The 19,705-nt window shown below is 45.7% G+C and overlaps 1 protein-coding gene across 1 annotated transcript in view; it reads left to right on the top strand.

Moving 5' to 3' along the window:
• CENATAC (centrosomal AT-AC splicing factor) overlaps positions 1-19,705 on the top strand; it is a 144,440-nt gene that overhangs the window by 103,943 nt on the left and 20,792 nt on the right. Inside the window, exon 10 of the mRNA XM_069614401.1 lies at positions 9,879-10,011. Within this exon, the coding sequence (XP_069470502.1) occupies positions 9,879-10,011 (133 nt within the window). The remainder of the gene's footprint in view (positions 1-9,878; positions 10,012-19,705) is intronic.

Here is a 19,705-nt window from a genome sequence, read left to right as displayed (position 1 = left end):
TGCTAAACTCCCTCTAATTAACTCCCAGACACTTGCTATCCACTTAATTTACAGACCGCCTGGGACATTTGAGGAAGATATATACAGCCTATTATCTAACAACCCCCCAACTACTAGGTGACTTTAATCTAGGATTCAATGATCCAACGGATAAGCACGCCTTAAAAATAGCTAATATCCTATCAGAACTAGGCCTCTCACAAAAAAATCAACAAACCTACCCACAATAAAAGGAGAACCTTAGACTGGGTAGCTGACTATATTTGCATTGTCACTATTATCTCCATCGCGCCACAACTGTGGACAGACCACTCCCTTGTGTCTTTCACTTTATCTACTACTAGACCACTCCCGAAGGCTCTACCTACTGCCTCGCCTTGCCTAAAAAGGAACAAAAAGAATATCACAGTGGACAAAGTGATCCCTGCCATTGTCCCTACCTTAAACTCACTGGCTGATAACCTAGACTCAGGCACATTGGTCCACGAGTATAACAAAATTATACTCATGGGCGTAATTTTAGGGGGGGGCAGGGGTGTTGCCCCCCCCCAACTTTTATGGCACACCATTTAGTCCCCATTTGGCTGGGGCACCTTTTCTTCAGATGTCATGTCCCCTTCACCCCCCAACATTTTCAGCGAAGTTACTCCACTGATTATACTTACCACACTCGACAAAATTGCACCACTTAAACTTAGACCCAGTAAACCCAAATCTCATCTAAATAAGTGGTTCACCCTCCAGTTAAAGGACCTACGTCTCTTAAAAAGGAAATGTGAAACCACCTGGAGATTATTCCGATCTGATGACAAATCTAAGCTAACCAAAATCTCTTCGCAATACAAAAATGAAATCTGCCTGGCAAAACTAAACTCCTAAAATGAACGTATTGCCAACGGAAAACTCCAGTATGAAGGAATTATTTACTATACTAAAAGAACTAGAGTCACCGATCCCTACACCTGACATCTGCACTAAAAGCAAGACATGGTGTTCAGATATTCAACATGCACTATCCAACAAAATAACTACTCTCCAGAATAAAAAAGCTCAAAAAAAGATACTTTGAACTTGCCACCACAATCGAATAACCTCCCCCCTACTAGAGAAATACCAGCTGACCAGCCCGCCAGATTCCACTATACTAAAACTTCCATACTAGAGGTAGAGAAAGTCCTCCTATCTCTCAAGCCGTCCAATTGCAAAGTTGACCTTTGCCCTGCTCAGATTATAAAAGATGCCGCTAGAGATCGCGCCCCTTTTATCTCTAAACTGATCAATGCCTCCTTCTCATCTGGTACCATTTCCTCTAACTTGAAGCAATCGTGGGTACTCCCACTACTAAAGAAGCAAACTGTAGACCCACTTATTCCTACTAACTACCGTCCTATCACGATGGTACCATTTTTACACAAAATACTTGACAAGGTCGCATACACCCAGATCCAAAAATATCTAGAACTGCATAAGCTCCTGGGAGCAAAACAATCTGGTTTTCGCCCATTACATGGGACAGAAACTGCCCTCATCGACCTAAAAACCGAGGTCGATGAATTAAGAGATAAAGGCAAAGCAGCCCGCCTCCTACTGTTGGATCTCTCAGCTGCATTCGACTTAGTGGATCATAAGGGCCTTTGTAGTTACTTAGCCTCTGTAGAAAAGTGAGCTGCTGAGTCCATCAGATGGATCCCCTTCTCCCCATCGGCAGTGGCAGACCCTGTCCCTATCACATGTGGTGTAACCCAGGGCTCCTGCGTCTCCCCCACATTATACAATATATTTATCAAGCCCTTGTTCGATGATCTGGACCTTCTGGGTATCACCTACACTAATTATGCAGATGATACTAGATTCTCCTCCCACTTTCTGGGGATTATGACAAGGATTTGGCATTGGTGAATAGAGTGCATCTCATCATCCAGGTATGGATGGCCACCCACGGTCTATGCTTGAATGATAAGACAGAGCTGATTATCCTGGGTACCCACCTTAACCTTAAGAAATTAGGCCATGAATATTCTTCATTCACCATTGATGGAAACCTCATTAAGATAGCCAAAGAGGTAAAAACCCTTGGCTTTTACCTTGACTCTACCCTGTCCCTTGACAGACAAGTGAAATCTTTGGCCTCCACCACCACTTACACGTGTAAGCTCATCAGGGCAGGCAAACCATTCCTTTCAAATGACAGCTGCATGATCCTGGCCAGAGCTCTAATACTCTCTAGGCTAGATTACTGTAATGCTCTATACTATGGCGCTAATGAAGCTATTATCCAGAGGTTACAAACCCTCCAAAATAATGCTTTAAGAGCCGCACTAGATATGACTAAAAGAATACATATCTCTGCAACTAGATGCCAATACAACTGGCTCTCGACCCATAATAAAATTCTTCTAAAAATGGTCTCCCTTACCCACAAAGCACTAAACAATGCTGCCCCTAGCTACCTTGTAGATAGAGGTTCTTCTGTGTAGTCTATCAGACCCATGAGAGCCAGTAACGCGAACTGCCTCACTGTACCAAGATTCAGACTTACCAAGGTTGGCGGCAACAGCTTTCCCGTGAAAGCAGACAAACATTGGAACTCCCTGCCACACCGGCTCAGAGAAAATCAACCATACTTACACTTTAGAAGTAATTCCATCAACCTGCTCAAATCCACTGACCACTAGGTAGTGCCGTTGCATTATCCTCACTAGGATGCTTTGGCATATCCTTCCCAAATACATTGTAACATTTGTTTCTGTGCTTATTTATCCATCCTGCTCATAAATTGTATATTTATATATATCTTACTGTGTCCATACCCGTAACTATATTACTGTGACCATACTTGTAACTATGTAAGCTTTGCATTTTCTTATTGCTGTGCCCTGTTACCCTTGGGTTTGGTGCACATTAGAAACATTTAATTTAAAAAATCCTCACATTAGAGATTAAAATCCATAATCCAGTTATGACAAACAATTGTCTAAAATAAAATGATACGAAAATTACACATTAAAAGTCAAATTTTATAAATACCACTAAATATTTTGTTGTGCTTTAGATTGTCTCCTACATTTGTTTTCCCAGATCTACGAACTACGGCAAAAGTACAGATTACACAATGGGGATATGTACATAATGTATGGGCATCTTTTACAGACCTAGACCTACTATTAAAATTCCTAAAGGGTTGAGCCAAATGCATCTTAAGTCATGAGTTGCTGAACGAAACCCAATATATTCACTTTATCTTAATTTGATGTTTACACATCAGCCAATTCTTGACATTTAATAATGCACTGTGAGGAAGTAAAACTCATCCTTGTGAGAGTACCTAGCCAGAATTTCAAGTACAAAATGTTATCATAAAAGGATTCAATCTTAAACATAGCCAATAAATAGTGTGGTGTAGATTGAGCAAATTACAAACATTTGACAATCCGTTGTTCTTTTAATCCTCAATCCTTTTAGGAGATAGTCACACTGTTGATTGAACAGTTTAGTTAGGGTTATCCCAAAGCTAGCTCATAAGGATTTTTTTCAAAACATTTTGAGTATCGACGAACCACGTTCAGGACTTCTGGGTATTGGATTGGAGTATGTCTAGAATAGCAGCTTTATAGCTTGAAAGATTTGGATTATAGCATATTCTTTGCCATAAAAAATAGAGGCCTTATTACTGCCTCCTACACTATTCTGCTTTGGCCTAGTTCCATTTTCCGTGGGATATTTTGGGGTCCCACATGAAGTGCCTGCATTTTCTTTAAAAAATAGTTTCTCCTGTTAGGCCATGGTTGGGTTGTTGACCCTGCATTTCAGTACCATACAAGATTACTGACTTTAGAGGTCTCTAGGGCTAAATTAACGATTGTGCTTTTGCCTTACCATGTAACGTTTTGAGAAGGCTAGTAGAGCACCCATTTGGCACATGATTTTTTTTAATGTCATGAATGCCAGTTGCACTTCTTACTAAAACGAATACCTAAATAATCGTATTGTTCAACATTTTCAATTTCATCTCCATTCACATTTAAATGTATAGGGTAAGATTTATTTTTTGGGATGACAAGTTATAACCTTTGTTTTTCTAGAATTAATCGCAGTTCTTTGTTCTTACATGGTGAATAATTCATTGGAGGCCTTTCTTAAGCCTATAGGGTATGTTGATATTAAACTGTATGCCTGCTAATAGTTCATGCTGTATTTCCAGAGCCATCAATGTGTCCTATATGAGATTCCTACTAACATTTTCAAAAGCCGCCTTTAAATCGAGTAATAGTTAAAGGACATTTTTTCTGTGCAGTATAGTTCTGTAGTAAGAGCGACAATCTAAATATATACTCGATAGTGCCTAACCCTTTTGCAATAATCCAGCCTGGACATGATTCAGAATCCTTTTCTTGGTTACACAATTATTCGGTCCATCCTCCAGAGCTTCCCCATAGATCTTTCCCACGCTATCAATCAGAGAGAGGATGATAATTTGCTGGGTTTTTCAATCTTTTTCTTTTTCTTTTCTTTTTTATTTTTTTGTGCCCATCTCTGTTGTCTTGCATGACAGGGGAAGATTGTTATTTTCATTAATGTTGTTGAACCATTTTGTGAAGACTGGAAGCCAGAGAACAGGTTGGTTTTAAATAGGACAATAAGAAGGTTATCCGGGACTGGTGCCTGTACACTCTTCTGACTTTTTAGCACTCTACTCATTTCAGTCACTGAAAAGACTAGTTTATCACAAGAGTCTTGGATCCTGTTACTGGATCTACTCGGCACAAAGATACTGCTTTATCACTCACTATAATGAGAAAGCCAAACATTTGGCGAGATTGTTAGAATCGGGGCTAAAGAACATTTTTCCAGAAGACATGTTGGGTCATGTTCCTCAACTGCCTTCTGTGTTTCATCCCATCTTTTTAACACTTTCTCATGTTTTTCATCTTGTATTCAGTTCTACGTTTGCGCACTGTTTTATCGGGTCTTCAACTGTTTAACAGTTGTAAAAGAGATCTTTTAGTGTCTCTGCATTATTCATCATTCCACAACGAGTACGGTATTGACTTATCTTTTCACATCACTACATTGTTGTGTTACGAACGGTGTTCCCAAAGTGACTAGCCGATCATTGGACAAACCCTCCTTTTAGGCAAGATTGTGTGCAGTACCCTTTGGGAGACTACAGCAACATTGGCCTCCTGGCAATAGGAATCCAACCTTTGGTATTAGTCTGTACTACACAGGTTGGTAGTGTGGCTGAGCAGCCAGGCTAATCTCGAGGGGGTCAATGTGAGCAGTAGGGCTTTTACACAGAGATTCAAAGTGAAAGGTGTTCAAACAAACTCTTACACTCAAGGTTTCTTGATTAAACAATTTACATTTATTTAACAGTCAGTTCAATAAGTCGTCTTCAGAAAGGAGCAATATATAAGCAACACGCGAGTACACTTCAAAATACACACTTACTTTCTGTAAATCAGCAAGTACCCTTTTGGGATGGCAAACAGATGGTTCCTACACCCTGCGGTGACTTAAAATAACTAGGACACTGTGGACATTCATATGTCACTGGTACATTTAGAGCAATACTGAGTTGGTGTCAAAGAAAAGGGTTTGGAAATAAAAACACAAGTTACACAAATATTCTGAAGCAGGTAACTACTTTTAAATCCCCAATGCAAAGTAAATTAACCCTTTCCTGGGGAAAGGTAAAACACAAGGTCAGAGGTAAAAAGTGCCTTTGAGGGAGCCAGCCCATCCAATGTGAACTGGACAAAAGTCTAGGTGAACTGAAGCACTTCTTGTAGTTAAGTAAAAGTCTTCAACAATGTTTTAAAAGTCTTTGTAGAAATAAAGAATCGCAGAGGCGCCGCAAGCTGGGAGGCTTGTGAAAGGCAAAGCGGCAAGCAACTCTGCAAAGCAACCAAGACAAGTCTAAACTGAGAACAAGCAAAGTTACACAACAAGAGGTAAGTCCCCTTAGTGTTACAGTACCTTTTGGTTATAAGAAATGGTTCCAGCTGGCTTCTGTTCCTGTACAGCTCTGCAGATCCTGTTGTCCCTGGGCCTCAGTCATGGGGACAAGAGGGAGGACGTCTGGGGACTCCTGCAGTGGGTAGCTCAGCCAAACTTCAATTCAGCGTCACTTTCGGTTGCAGCTCCTTGCGTCTATAGCAAATAGCAACACTGCGGTTCTCGGATACCACTTCCAACTTTCCTCGCATCTGTGATCCAGCACTCTGTTGAGGTGGCTCAGGCTTGGTCAGTCCTGTTTCAGGGAAGTCCGGATGATCTTCCTGGCGCTCAGGTCTGACTTAAAAGCTATGGACTCGATCTGGGGTTCCTCTCCCTAGCACTTCACTTCCAGCAGCAGTGGAAGTACAGCCACCTCCGAGAGGATGTCCAGACAAGTTCACTTTGTGGTTGATTGGTCCCACCAACCCAAGGGAAGAAGTCATCCTTACAGGGCTTCCCTAGTAGAGGTGAATTCGTAGCTTCAGTACCGCATCAGGGCTTCACCGGGCAAACCAACGGTCCAGGAGTTGCAGCAGGCGTCTCTTCCAAGTTCTTCTTTGGATTCCTTCATCCAGTGATCGACTCTGCCTTCCAAGCCAAAAAAGCCTTGCCTTTTATGCAGGTTTCTCTCATTCATTCCAGCCTAGCTGTCAATCACACAGCAGGGTGGCTGTCCTCCAAGGACAGCCAGCCGGCTAGTCACCTGTGGGTGCATTCCTGTAACCAGGGGGATTAAGCACAGGGAGTTTCGGGCACCTCCCTCACTTCCTGCCACTGCCAGACATGCTGGAGCCAGAGGCATGAATCCGGACAAAGACAAAACGAACAAAGGGACCAAACCTGGTTTGGCGCAGAGTAAATCTCAAGAAGGACCTTTGCAACAAGAAATGGCGAGAAAAAAAAAAAAAGACCAGGGCCATTTTGGCACCCATGGGTGCTTTACTGCAGCTGCAATTGCAACCCGCGGTAGAAACACACAATGGTAGTAAAAAGTAAACCACTGCCATCAGCCATTAACTGTAGAAAGGGTAACATAAAAATGTTACATGAGAAACTAGACAAAGGGGATACTAAGGAACCCCTCCAGCACCTAATGGTAAGATAGTGTGTGCTGGGTCTAGAAAGTTACAATATTTAAGTAGTCATTTTCACTTCACTGCTGTAGGAAACACTAGGTTCACCAAGAGAAGGTATTTTAAACCTTTGGGAAATCTAAGACTTCCCTGTGTCAATTCATTGAAGGTGCTGTGTGTCACAATGCAAAGATGATGCCTACGGAGTTTGTCAGACTCCAAAGTGAAAACCACAGAAAACACTTAGAATGAAAAGTACAAAGTTCAGCAAAAGAGCTGGGGGCTCTCTAAGGTGGGAGGAATTTAGCACTGAACTGAACACCTCCTTCTCAGATTGATTGGTAGTATTAAAAAAACCAGGTCAACAGTGAAATTGGCTTTTCATAAATCTCCTGTATAACATTGTTTTGTTCCAGTTTGGTTCCACCTCAAAGCACGTCGATTGATTGTTGACTTGACGTGGATGGAGAGTATTTGTTCCTCATATTGATGCTGCTGCCGCATCTAGAAAGTACTACAAGGTCATGATCGCCCTCGGAGCGTATATGTACCTTAATTTCTCTAGTTAATGACCAATGAGGGAGATGTATCGGAGTATAATCAAGATGGCACTTATCGTTCGTATCTTAATGGACAGGTCAGGTTAGCCTGTATATCTCCAGGTAAGCACCCGTTACAGGCTCTACTTCGACTTGTATCTCTACATGGGTAAATGCACTACCCTAGGTGCACAAATTGTGTCTGGGGACACACGTCATTATTAAACACATTGCATGTCTTCTGTGTCGCTTTCAAGTTTAATGTCCACAGCCAAAGAACTGGTTCGATCTGAATCTAGCAAAGTTGAAATGGGAGTCTTATTCAGGCAGATCAAGATTCTGCATTGGGTTTATTGGACACCTGAACGCTTTATACAAGAGGGGCCTTACTGATACTGATGCGTGCTGGGATGTACTCCCAGGATTAACACCCTGGAACAAATGATTTAGGAATGTAACAAAGTGAAATATTTCTGTAGTAAACTGATTTTGATTTTTAACAAGGTCCTGTGGGTGTCTCTGGACTAAGATTTTGAGACTCTAATTTTGGGTGAAGACAGCCTGATAGAAGACTTATCCAGTGCACATTAAAAAAAAGATGGCTGTTATAGGGCACATTCATGGCGAAGAAGTTGGTTCTAAGAATTTGGAAGTCTATGATTCGTCCAGAAGTGGAAACATGGGTGGTGGAGAAGCACAAACCTTCACTTATGGATAGGGTGATTTACAGATGTTCGAGGAGAAATAGGCTGTATGGGGGGTTGGATCTGTTTTAATTTGTTGTATGACTGTATAGGGAGGGAGAGGGCATATAAAGGGAAAACTGCTTTGTGGATTGTCGTACCATATTTGTTAGCATAAGTATGTTAATTAAAAAAAATAAAGAAACGGGAAGTTGAAACCAAGGTTTAGCTGACCTTTTTCCCCAATGAACTTCTCCTAAGTCTTGCAGGCAGCTCGGAGAACCAATGCATTCGAACTGTCGAACCATACCTCACAGCATTCCTCAAAGTAATAACAAGACACGTGCCTGCGCATTCAACAATTGATAACCCTCCCCTTTTACTGGGGGCACATTCACTGATGCAGTAAAACATGCAATAATAAAGTGTAGGCACAACAAACTGCAACTTATTGGATATCCAAACTCCCATTGCCAAGCTAAATCATTAGAGGAGGGTTTCTAAACCAAGTACAAAACTGGAAACCTATAATTGACAACCATCTGTCATATAATATTCTGTTCGGCCTGCAATGCTGGTCTTGTTCAATCGTCTGACATTTCGAACACTGGACTACATGATGTGATTTGTCCGCTTGTAGAAATGGACTTGAAAATTGGGTGCACCCCTAAAGTGTGTTTGTTCTTTCTGTTGGACCACATTAATGAAGTTAGAATCAACTCAGTCAATAACATATACAAAATATGTGCAAAGCCCCCCAGTGTTCTCCACTACTGTGCTGTTTCACATCTACATGCAAGCACAGGCAACATCTTCTACAGTTCTAAAGATGACGACCTGCAGATTTACTGCCACCTGAAAAGCAAATTTAAAGTACTTGTGTTTGCTCAGTGCAAACATTCAGAAATCATGCAGACGCACAATATGCACACAAACCCAACAAGCATAACTTTGCATTAGGTTCTAGGAATTGCTCTGGCTCGTTCAGTGAAAGTAAAGAATCTGGAGATCAATTGTGATACAGGTATTTTGTGCAGAGAGCAGTCCTAAAGAGCACTAACCTCAAACTTTGGGTGCTCTGAAGGTTACACCCACTTAGCCAGATTAACCATTGGTTCGAATAACGAGAGCATGGGTTCTTTCACAGCTGGATTATTGCAATTCAATCTCCACAATCGCCATAAAATGAAATTCAACAGCTTTACAGGAGTGAGAATGTGGTAGCAGTAGCCCGGCTTAATTTGAACACGAGTGGCTGGCCACACTTGGGAAGTCTTTAAAGCACTAGACTGGTTTAGATTGGAACACAATCAAGTGTTGGGTCCAAAGCACACCTTTGGGAAGATGTTGGGTTAATGATCAGGCTGATGAGAATGTATTTAAACAAATATTCTGACTGTTATTGCATGACAGATGTGATGACCTATGAGCTTGAAATGCAGTCCAGAATTGTATTCTAGGTTTTCTTTTTTGCATTTAGTTTTTATCCAACTTATACTAAATTGGTGATGTATTTAATCAAGTGCGTATTTTAAGTCTGTACATCCTACCAATTTGATCTTTTGTGAATTTATTGTGTGCAGAAGAGAAGGAAAAGCTGAAGAAACTACCACCGAACCGCGTGGGAGCCAATTTTGACCACACGTCTGAGACACATGAAGGCTGGCTGCCTTCTTTTGGGCGTGTGTGGAATAACGGGCGGCGGTGGCAGTCCAGGTGAGGTTGGGATTTAAGCACACTTGTGCATGGGCAGATCTGGGTCTTGTTTGCCTTTCAGAACTTAATTCAGCAGTTCGAGGACATGGGTAACGAAATCCTCACAAGATCATTTTGCCCCCTGTTAAATGAAACGTCCTTTTGAGTAGGTGGGATTCCTGAGACTCTGGTTAAGTCTTGCAAGAATGAGCTATTGAGTGTATACTTTTCTAAAGCTGTTGAAATTGCATGAAGGTGCTTCAGATTTTCACAACTGAGAGAATCGAGGTGTGGTGGGATAAAGAAGCTGTGCTCCGTATCACCACCAGCATTGTTATTATCAAGGGGGCGAGACCTGACCAGAAGCAAAGTCTCTTGGTTTCTCAGTCATTGCTATTCACCCCTAGAGCACACTCCTCTTCTCCATTCCTCACCTCATCTGCACTGCACGTGGCATGGTTATCCTTGTGTTCCTCGTTCTGGCTGCTTCAGGATTTCACTCCCTTTTTTATTCAATACAATGATTGGTTTCATAAACATTGTTTTGCTTGCAATGTTATATAAGTGGAAAATGCAGCTGTCTGGCCTTTATGTTCGTTTTTTTCCACGTTCTATACTGAGAACATCACTCATATTTGGGCCAGTATTCTACTCTCAAGCACATCTGCCCAAAATTCTCACTAAGGCAGCGTGAACTAATTTTGAGGGAAATAATACACAGAATCTGATGGGGAATTTAAAAACAATAAAAGATCTGTTTAAATTAATCCCATCTACTGGTGACACTTTAGCGCTCTACGCATAAAGCTTTTAAAGTTTGCATGAGGGTGTGATTGGTCACACCTTTTACGGAAAAAATCTTTGGAATTAAAATCACTTAATAACTATCTGCTCATTTGTCTAATTTATTTTGTCCAAAGTCTTAAAAGGGTAGGCATGTCTCTTGCTACCTTTTTTTTATTAACTAGGGTTCACAGTTTAATTAAATACTGGATTGGCTTGCATCCTTATTGGCCACTTGTATTGAGGTCAGTGTGGGTAAGATTGAGTCGATCGTTACCAATCCGTATGCCTTTCTGGGTTCCCCAACAGGATGGTAAGGTTAGACTTTCTATTGAAGCAGTCGCCTTCATTTGGATGGGCTAAACTTTTTTTGTGCAGGGCATATGCATAGCATGCCTAAAACTGAGCTACTGAGAAGGCAGGGCTCGCCTTCAAATGCCCTGCAAAAGAAATCTAGGCAGATCGCTTCTAAAGGCTGCTTTCTTTGAATCCTTGCCTCAATTTTGCAGATTGAGCTTGTGAGTTTGGTCCTAAGGGGCTCTATGGTGTCATTATGGATAGCCTGTAACCCTATTTATTGCACGTCTCCCAGTAGCCTTCTGCCAGTACCCTTAATATGCTATCCTTCGAGGGGATTGTGCCCTCCGACGTATTCCACATCTATGACATCACCACAGCTGTGCTGCTTCGGAAAATGTTTTGGCTCCTGCGTCAATGACGTCGATACGCTCCCTCGAGGGCCTCTGTCGAGCTGACGTCACCGGATGTTTTAAGTAGGACGCACGACGCCTGTAGCCCATAGCCTCAGTTCTGTTTTTTCTGTGAACGTGTTTGCTTCAGAGCTCTCAGCGCACCTCGTTTCTTCTCTTGATTGAATCGGTTCTGGGTATTGTGAATCATGTCTTCGACTTCTTCTACCCCGTGGTCGGGCTTCAAGAAGTGCTGTGGCTGCGATTCCAAGATGTCGCTTACGGACCCGCACGACATCTGCTTGTGGTGCCTCGGCGAGGACCACGCCACCGATGACTGTGACGATTAGCAGTCTTTAACGTCGAAGGCCTTGCGGAAGTTGTTGACGGTCGGTAGGGTTTCCAAACCCTGTAAATCGAGATCCGCTGGGCTTTCGACTGACGATTCGAGGGGCGACTCTCCGCGTCGGCGTAAGTCCAGGGGGTCTCGGTCCCGGAGTGATTCCCGCCATTCCTCTGCCTCTTCTAGGCACTCGTGGAAGCAGCATCACTGGTCGGCTTCCCCGTCCTCGTCCGAGGACTCCGCCAGACGGCAGGCAGCTTGTCCCAACGAGCATTCATTCCTCTACCTCTTCTAGGCACTCATGGAAGCAGCATCACTGGTTGGCTTCCCCGTCCTCGTCCGAGGACTCCGCCAGACGGCAGGTAGCTTGTCCCAACGAGCATTCATCTCCTGCGGAATGGGACGCCTTTCGCAAGGAGATGGCGATTTTCGAATCGCAGGGCTCCGTTGCGTCCGTGCCTTCGAGAGAAGCCGGCAAGGAACGTGCTAGGGCCGCCGCTCGCACGCCTTTGGGCTCGGGCGGTTGGCGTGATCATCGGGAGCTGTGGAGGTCCCGATCGGACAAGGTAGATAGCTCTAGCCATGGCCGCTCCAGGTCCCAGTCCTTGACGCCCTCGAGACCGTTGGAGCCTGTGAGGCCTTCTCCGAAGGCATCACCGTCGGCGCCATGTCCGTCAAGAGGCTCTCTGGAGGCTCCGCCTCCAAGGAAGTCCTCGGCGCCGAGGCCGTCAAAGGACACGCTCGTGGCTCCGGCCTCGAAGCCGTTGTCAAAGCCGTCGGCGTCTCGCTCGGCGTTGACGCCGATTCCCTCGACTCCTTTTGAGGAGGCTTTATCTGAGGTGCCCCTGAGACCGGTGGAAACCCAGAGGAAGGCCTTGAGTAAGGTGAAACATGTGTTTGTGCCTTTTTCTGTGACCTCATCCAGGGATTTGTTCCAGCCTCTGGATTACATCTCTGAGGTGGATGAAGGGTCTGATGAAGGTTTGGTTCCTGATGAAGTTCCTGACGAACTATTGACTGGTCATAGCCAGATGGAAGACCTGCGTCAGTCTTTGCATGACGGCAGTGGTCTGGACACCTCTCCGGAGGTTGAGTTCGGTAGGCCTGAGCCTGGCACGCATGCCGAGTCTTCATACCGGTGTCTCATGTCAAGGGTGACGGAGTACTTGGGGTGGTCTGCGCCACCAGTGGATTTTCTGCAGGATGACCTGACAGATATCTTGGACCAAGGTCCACCAACTGACCCGGTACTGCCATTTCATATGGCCTTGCAAAGAAGGGTGGCGGCGGCTTGGACTGCTCCGGAGAGTCTCCAGGCAGGGGGTAAGTCGTTGCCGAAAAAATAGCGTCCAGCCAGTGGCGACACCTGCTACTTGTCAGCGCACCCCACTTCCGGAGAGTTTGGTGGTGCAGGTGGCTACGGCCCCAGCAAAGCAGGCGTCGTACCCTACCATCCCTCCTGATGGGGACAACAAGCGTTTTGACGGTTGGGCGAAGAAAGTATTTTCTTCAGGGGGTATGGCTTTGAAGGCAGCCAACTTCGTGTGTGCCTTAGCACCTATCACTCACACTATGTGGAATTGTGTATCTTTGGCGGCTGAACATATTCCCGAAGGGGAGGAACGGGATGGCTTTCTTGCCCTTGTACAAGATGGCCAGGATGCCATGTGTGAATCCGTTCAGTCGGGTCTGCACGTGGCAGACTGTGTCAGCCGGTCCATGACGGTGAGCGCCATGATGCGCAGGTTTGCGTGGTTGAGGAAGTTGGGGTTTGCTCCTGATGTACACTCCCGGCTTCTCAACATGCCCTTTGATGGTGACCATCTTTTTGGCAGCAAGGCTGACGAGAGCCTTGAGAGGTTGCAGACCTCCAAAGCTGCAGCGACATTGTTGAGCGCTGCAGCTCGCCAACCTCCGCCTTTTCGTCCTAGGGGACAGCAATGGAGGGGAGGTTCCTTTCGATACTACTCTACCTTTGGTAGATCGAGGGGAGCTGCCAGTCACAGGGGCCAACGTAGGAGTACCAGAGGTGGAAAACGAGGTACTCGAGGTGCCAAGGCTGCTCGGGCAGTTGCCTATTTGCCCTCTGGCACTGCCGCAGCCGCTTCAGCTCAGTCATGAGGCCATGTCCCATGGTTCGCTGGTTGGGGGAAGGCTGGTGCAGCATCTTGTAGAATGGCGTGTCATTACTTCAAATGTGTGGGTTTTGGAGATCATAGCCCACGGCTAATATCTTCCTTTCCGGCAGAGGCCTCATGACAATCCACCGGGGAAGCTCTCTTTGAAGAGTCCGGATCTGCTCCTTGCGCAGGAGATCAAATCCCTGCTGGAGAAAGGCACCATAGAACTGGTGCCTGTGGCGGAGAGGAACAAGGGATGGTATTCTCCATATTTTTGGACCCGAAAAAACTGGGGATTGAGACCCATCATGGACTTGCGTGGTTTGAACAAGCTCCTCAGGAAGGACAAGTTCAAGATGGTTTCTCTCTCTCTAGTCCTCCAGGCCCTTCAACTTCAAGACTGGTTGGTGTCTTTCGACCTCAAGGATGCTTACTTTCGTGTGCCGATTCATCCCAAGCACAAGAAGTACCTGAGGTTCGCGGTTGGCGACTCGCATTTTCAGTTTCGGGTCCTGCCGTTCGGATTGACCTCCGCCCAGAGGGTCTTCACCAAGCTCATGGTGGTGGTGGCAGCGTATCTCAGGAAAGGGGGATTCATGTCTACCCCTACCTGGACGATTGGTTGATCAGGGCGTGCTCTCCCGAGCTAGTCCTGGATCATCTCAGTCACCTGCCGCTCCCTTCACAAGCTGGGCTTCTCCCTCAACTTAAAGAAGTCCCACTTGACACCTACCCAGCGGCACCAGTACATCGGAGCAGTGCTCGACACATCCCTGGGCAGTGTTCGCCTCCCCAGGTGAGGGCTCATCACATTCTACAGATGGTGCACAAGTTTCAACATGCCCAGAGTCTCCCGGTGTTCGAGTTCTTGAGGTAGCTCGGCCTCATGGCATCCTGCATTCTTCTGGTGCCAGAGGCCAGGCTGCTGATGAGATCTCTGCAGTGGGCTCTCAAGATGCAGTGGTCGCAGTCTTCCGGCAGGATGTCTGATCCCGTTCAGGTGCCGCCCTCGGTCGCCCAGGATCATCTTTGGTGGGCCGTCGAAGGCAATCTGATGAAGGGGGATCCATTTTGGCTACCCTGGCCGGAGGTGACGATCGTGACTGACGCATCCCTCACGGGATGGGGAGCTCATGCCAACGAGTTGACAGTCAGCGGTCGTTGGTCTCTGTCAGAGTCCAGACTCCGTATCAATCTGTTGGAGCTGAGGGCTGTCAGGCTAGCCCTGAAGGATTTTCTGCCACTGCGTGGGAAGAATGTCCTTATTCCGACGGACAACACAGTGGCCATGTACTACCTCAACAAAAAGGCTGGGGAGGCAGGGTCTCTCCCTCTGTGCAGAGAGGCGATACAGCTCTGGTTCTGGGCCATCCAGCAGGAAATTTCGATCTCGGCAGTTCATCTGGCCGGAGACTAAAAAGAGGCGGCGGACGCTCTGAGCAGGCAGAGTACGGTCTCTCGCGAGTGGGAGCTGGCTCAAGAAGTTCTTTTGGAGATCTTCGACCTTTGGGGGACCCCACAAGTGGATCTCTTCGCCACCAGTGTCAACAGGAAGTGCGAAAGATTCTGCTCACTGGAATTTCCTCTAAGAGGAGCCTTAAGGGACGCGTTCGTAGTGGAGTTGTCCTTCCCACTGCTGTACGTGTTTCCTCCAGTCCCCGTCATTCCGCAAGGGTTGCAGAGGTTCAGTTCCCGAATGATCCTCATTGCTCTGGCATGGGCCAGGAGAGCGTGGTACCTGGACCTTCTGGACATGTCCATCTGCCCTCCACGCCGTCTTCCCTACCGAGACGATCTGCTCTCACTGGAGGGGGGGGGGGTCAGGTTCTGCATCCAGAGGTTAAGTCTCTCAACCTTCATGCTTGGTTTCTGAAAGGTTGAGGTATAAGGATTGGGACCTCCCTGAAGACGTGATGGAGGTGTTGCTTTCAGCCAGAAGGGCCACAACTAAGTCCCTGTACCGTTGGCGAAAGTTCTGCGACTGGTGCAGGGTAAAGAATGTGGATCCTTTTTCATGTGCCATTCCTGTGGTTCTCTTTTTTGCTTTCTTTAGCCCACAAGGGCCTGCAAGTGGGTACCATTAAGGGTTACCTGGCGGCGCTGTCCATATTTAAGCGCTCGTCTGAGGAGTGTTCTTATTTTGAGATTCCTTTGATTTCTCCGTTTCTGAAGGGGCTCACTAATGTGTTTTCCGCCTTCACCTTTCCAGGTGCCTGGTTGGGATTTGAACTTAGTGTTGAAGTTCCTGGTGGGAGCTCCGTTTGAGCCTTTACATGCTTGTCCTTTGAGACTGTTGACATTTAAAACTGTATTTTTGGTTGCGGTTACTTCCGCTCGCAGAGTGAGTTGCAGGCACTATCCGCCAAGCCACCTTTCGCTGTGTTCCATAAGGACAGGGTTGTCCTTAGGGTTCGTCCTTCTTTTCTTCTGAAGGTTGTGTCGGAATTTCATTTGAGCCAGAAGGTCATTCTTCCGCCGTTCTATCCTCCTCTGCATCCTGGGAAGAAAGAGGAGAGGCTCCATAGGTTGGATCCGAGGAGAGCTTTAAGTTTCTACATCTCACGCAAGTCCCGGGTCAGAGTGGATGATCGGCTCTTTGTGGGATATGCTGGTAGGCATTTGGGACAAGCTGTTACTAAGCAGACTTTGTCTAGATGGATTATCTTGACATTCGCTGAATGTTATCGTTTGGCGGGTAAGGACCCTCCGGTAGGCTTACGGGCCCATTCTACTAGGGGTGTGGCTGCCTCTACTGCTCTGCAGAGGGATGTTCGTATTCGTAAAATGTGTGAAGCAGCCACATGGGCTTCTGTCCATACTTTGTCAAACACTACTCCCTGGACTCTATACATGGGTAAGATTTGGCCTTTGGTAAGGCAGTCCTCTAATGTGCAATTTGATTGGGCATTCTAAAATTCTAAATTATTTTCCCACCTCCATACGTTGGTACTGCTTTGGGAGTCTGTCATAGATGTGGAAAACGTCGGAGGAACATCCCATCGCAAGAACGTTACCAGTTAAGAAAGTAACTTCTTCTAATTCTAGCCATATTATTGTATCAGAATATAGTATTCCTTTGTTGTACACTGCTCTGTTGCTTCCCACCCAGGTTTGCGCTATATAAAAGCCAATGTACGTTTTCATGCACACGTACACCTCTTCTGTCGGTTCGTATCCTTTCAATGTTTTCTTCCTTCCATCTCGTAGACAACCTAATTGCTAGCAGATATAATTTGGCACAGAGATGCATCCTGTATTTTGGGCATGGAGGACATTACACGTGTGTTTCTCCTGATATGTCTCGGCTGTCGGGCCAAATCTTGCAAACTCTGTCTCTTTGCTAGACTCCCCATTGTGCACTGATGACACATTAGCTCAGACCTTGGGGGTCTTGCATATGTGCTATTTTCTACTTCACTTCTCTGTTTTCATTTTCATCGTGCAGTTTTCCTCATTCTCTTTTTTCCTCGAATTTGTTGGATTATTATTAAATGGGGTGTTTCCCAACCCGCATCTAACCCACCACCACACCCCCTAACATAATATGTATAACAAAAGAAAAATAGAGGAAAGGGACAGGGAAAACTGCACAAATGTGGAATGTGACCTCGAAAATAGCATGTCTTTCCGTCAGGGGCGTTGCTAGGGGGGGGGGGCTAAGGGGGCTATAGCCCCTGATCTTTTGGTTGTAGCCCCGGATAGAATCTCAGGAGCTACAGCCAAAAGACTAGCTAGCCCCCAGTCCCAACAGTTCTGACATCAGCTTAGCCCCGGGTCTTTTCCAGACCTAGCAACTCCCCTGCTTTCCGTGCAAGGGCCTTCACTCTGATCCTCCGTCACAAAATATGCAGTGTTTTGCTTCACTGTGCTGTATTATGCCATGCAGTGTTTGCCACGTGGTGTCGTTTTTACAGACTTGTATCATGCTGGTGACATCCTGCTTTCTCCGACTTATTGTGATGTTTACCACTTTTTATTGTGACTCATCACTTTCATCGTCGTAACCTAATGGAGACCCACATACCTTCAAGGAGCACCTGCCTCGTGCAGTTCAACCCTTGAAATATAGCCAGCTCCACACAAACCTGCACCCTGATTTTGTCTTTGCCTTTAGTACTACACTTGGACCAAAAAAGCTAAAGCCTACCAATGCTTATGCCAGGATGTTGTTTCTTGGCGCCTACCAGCATCAAGCAACACAACTTTTTGGGGTATGTCCATGCATCGCACACATCACCAAACATTTCTTGACAAGTCAATCTCTGCAGCAGAGTATGGTTTCTCCGATGACACCAATGTTGCGTTTGCTATGGTGCTAATAATTGACAGACTGGGGATAAACACATGACTCGTAATACAGTTTGAAACTTTATAGCCCTTTTTATTTTCTGTACAATATGGCTTTAAGGATAGGCAAGCCGAGGTTGTTGGAGATTTGTGTTATGTTAATGTTTTTTTTACTCTGTCAAATCACCGCCGTAGTAGTTGAAGAGCACCTAGGCTTGTTCGTGGAGCGGTGCACTATGCCTCTGCTAGAGCTGTCCAGGCATTATTCTGCTGGAAGAAATAAAATGCGTAATGGGAAGATGGAGGATGGAAAATAGATGGTACAAACGCAGGAATGGAAGGATGCAGTGTATCTATGCAGCACAAGGTTTAGGCTTCCGCCCGGTCCTTTGCTTAAGGACTGTGGTTCTTGGTCCCTCCCTCTCCCTTCGCTCCCTCTCCCTCAGCCCAATGTCACCTTTTTAGGAAATTGGAACTGTCATTCACAGTACCAGTGAATATTTTTTTTCTTTTTTTTTTTTTTTCTTGTCTTACTTTTTTCTCATTTTACGGTCTTTCTTTGGTTTTGCCAGTGTCACAGCCAGTTGGTCCTCTTTGCCACAACTACGAAGTACAACCAACCAAAAACATAGGTCGTCCATGGGGGTCAGTCATTTACCACCTTTTGAGTTGATGGATGCCAGCGTACTTCATGTTTAGTCTCCCCTGGGCTTCCGGGGCCAGCTCTCTATATTATAAACCAGACTAGAGCTGTCAGCGCTAGACTCTAGAATATACCTTATCTCTTGCGCCTGTCCTGCACTCTTCCACCAGTATAGGTAAACGTTTTTTGAACCTGGGACTTGAAGGGGTCACATTGCTTTTTTGTCACCCTCCTCCTCCCTTTTGAATTTCACACTCCTTCCTTCAATTGTCTTTCCTCTCCTACCTTGCCATCTCTTTCCTTGACCTTCCGCCCCATCATTTTCTCTTTCAACGCTTCTTCCTTCTCGCACTTCCTTCAGTTCTTCCTCCACTTGTCATCACCCTCTTCTGCTTCCTTCCCTTTGTAGTTGTCACTGAACTCCTAACCTGCATGCCATCTTCGTATTTGTCCTCCCTTTTATATTCTCTGACCTAGTAATAGACTTGTGAATGGGAAAACACTACAGCATCTGGGACATTGGAGCCCACCAGTTGTTTGGGAGATGGAGACTTCATCTTCCTCCTGTGGCTCCTTACACAATGAGAATAAGGCGGTCCACCATAATATGGTCAGGGCAGTCATCGCTCACGCCCACCTGGCTCCATAGCACTCCTTATGACGCTCCCCATGACTGAGCATCAATGCCAGAGGGATTCTCTTTGCTGGGGTGACGTGAGCCTCATGGCCTGTGCGCGCATGCCTGGCTCAATATTTCTCCTATTTGTGAATGGGTGTCCTGTTGGACAACAGTATCTACAGAGTTTTATATTCTGTTTGAGGAGGCTTGTAAGGGCAGGCTCATGAACAA

The sequence above is a fragment of the Ambystoma mexicanum genome, chromosome 9, assembly GCF_040938575.1.
Source record: "Ambystoma mexicanum isolate Mex_15411 chromosome 9, UKY_AmexF1_1, whole genome shotgun sequence".
NCBI lineage: Eukaryota > Metazoa > Chordata > Amphibia > Caudata > Ambystomatidae > Ambystoma > Ambystoma mexicanum.
This window is presented reverse-complemented; position numbering and strand designations above follow the sequence as displayed.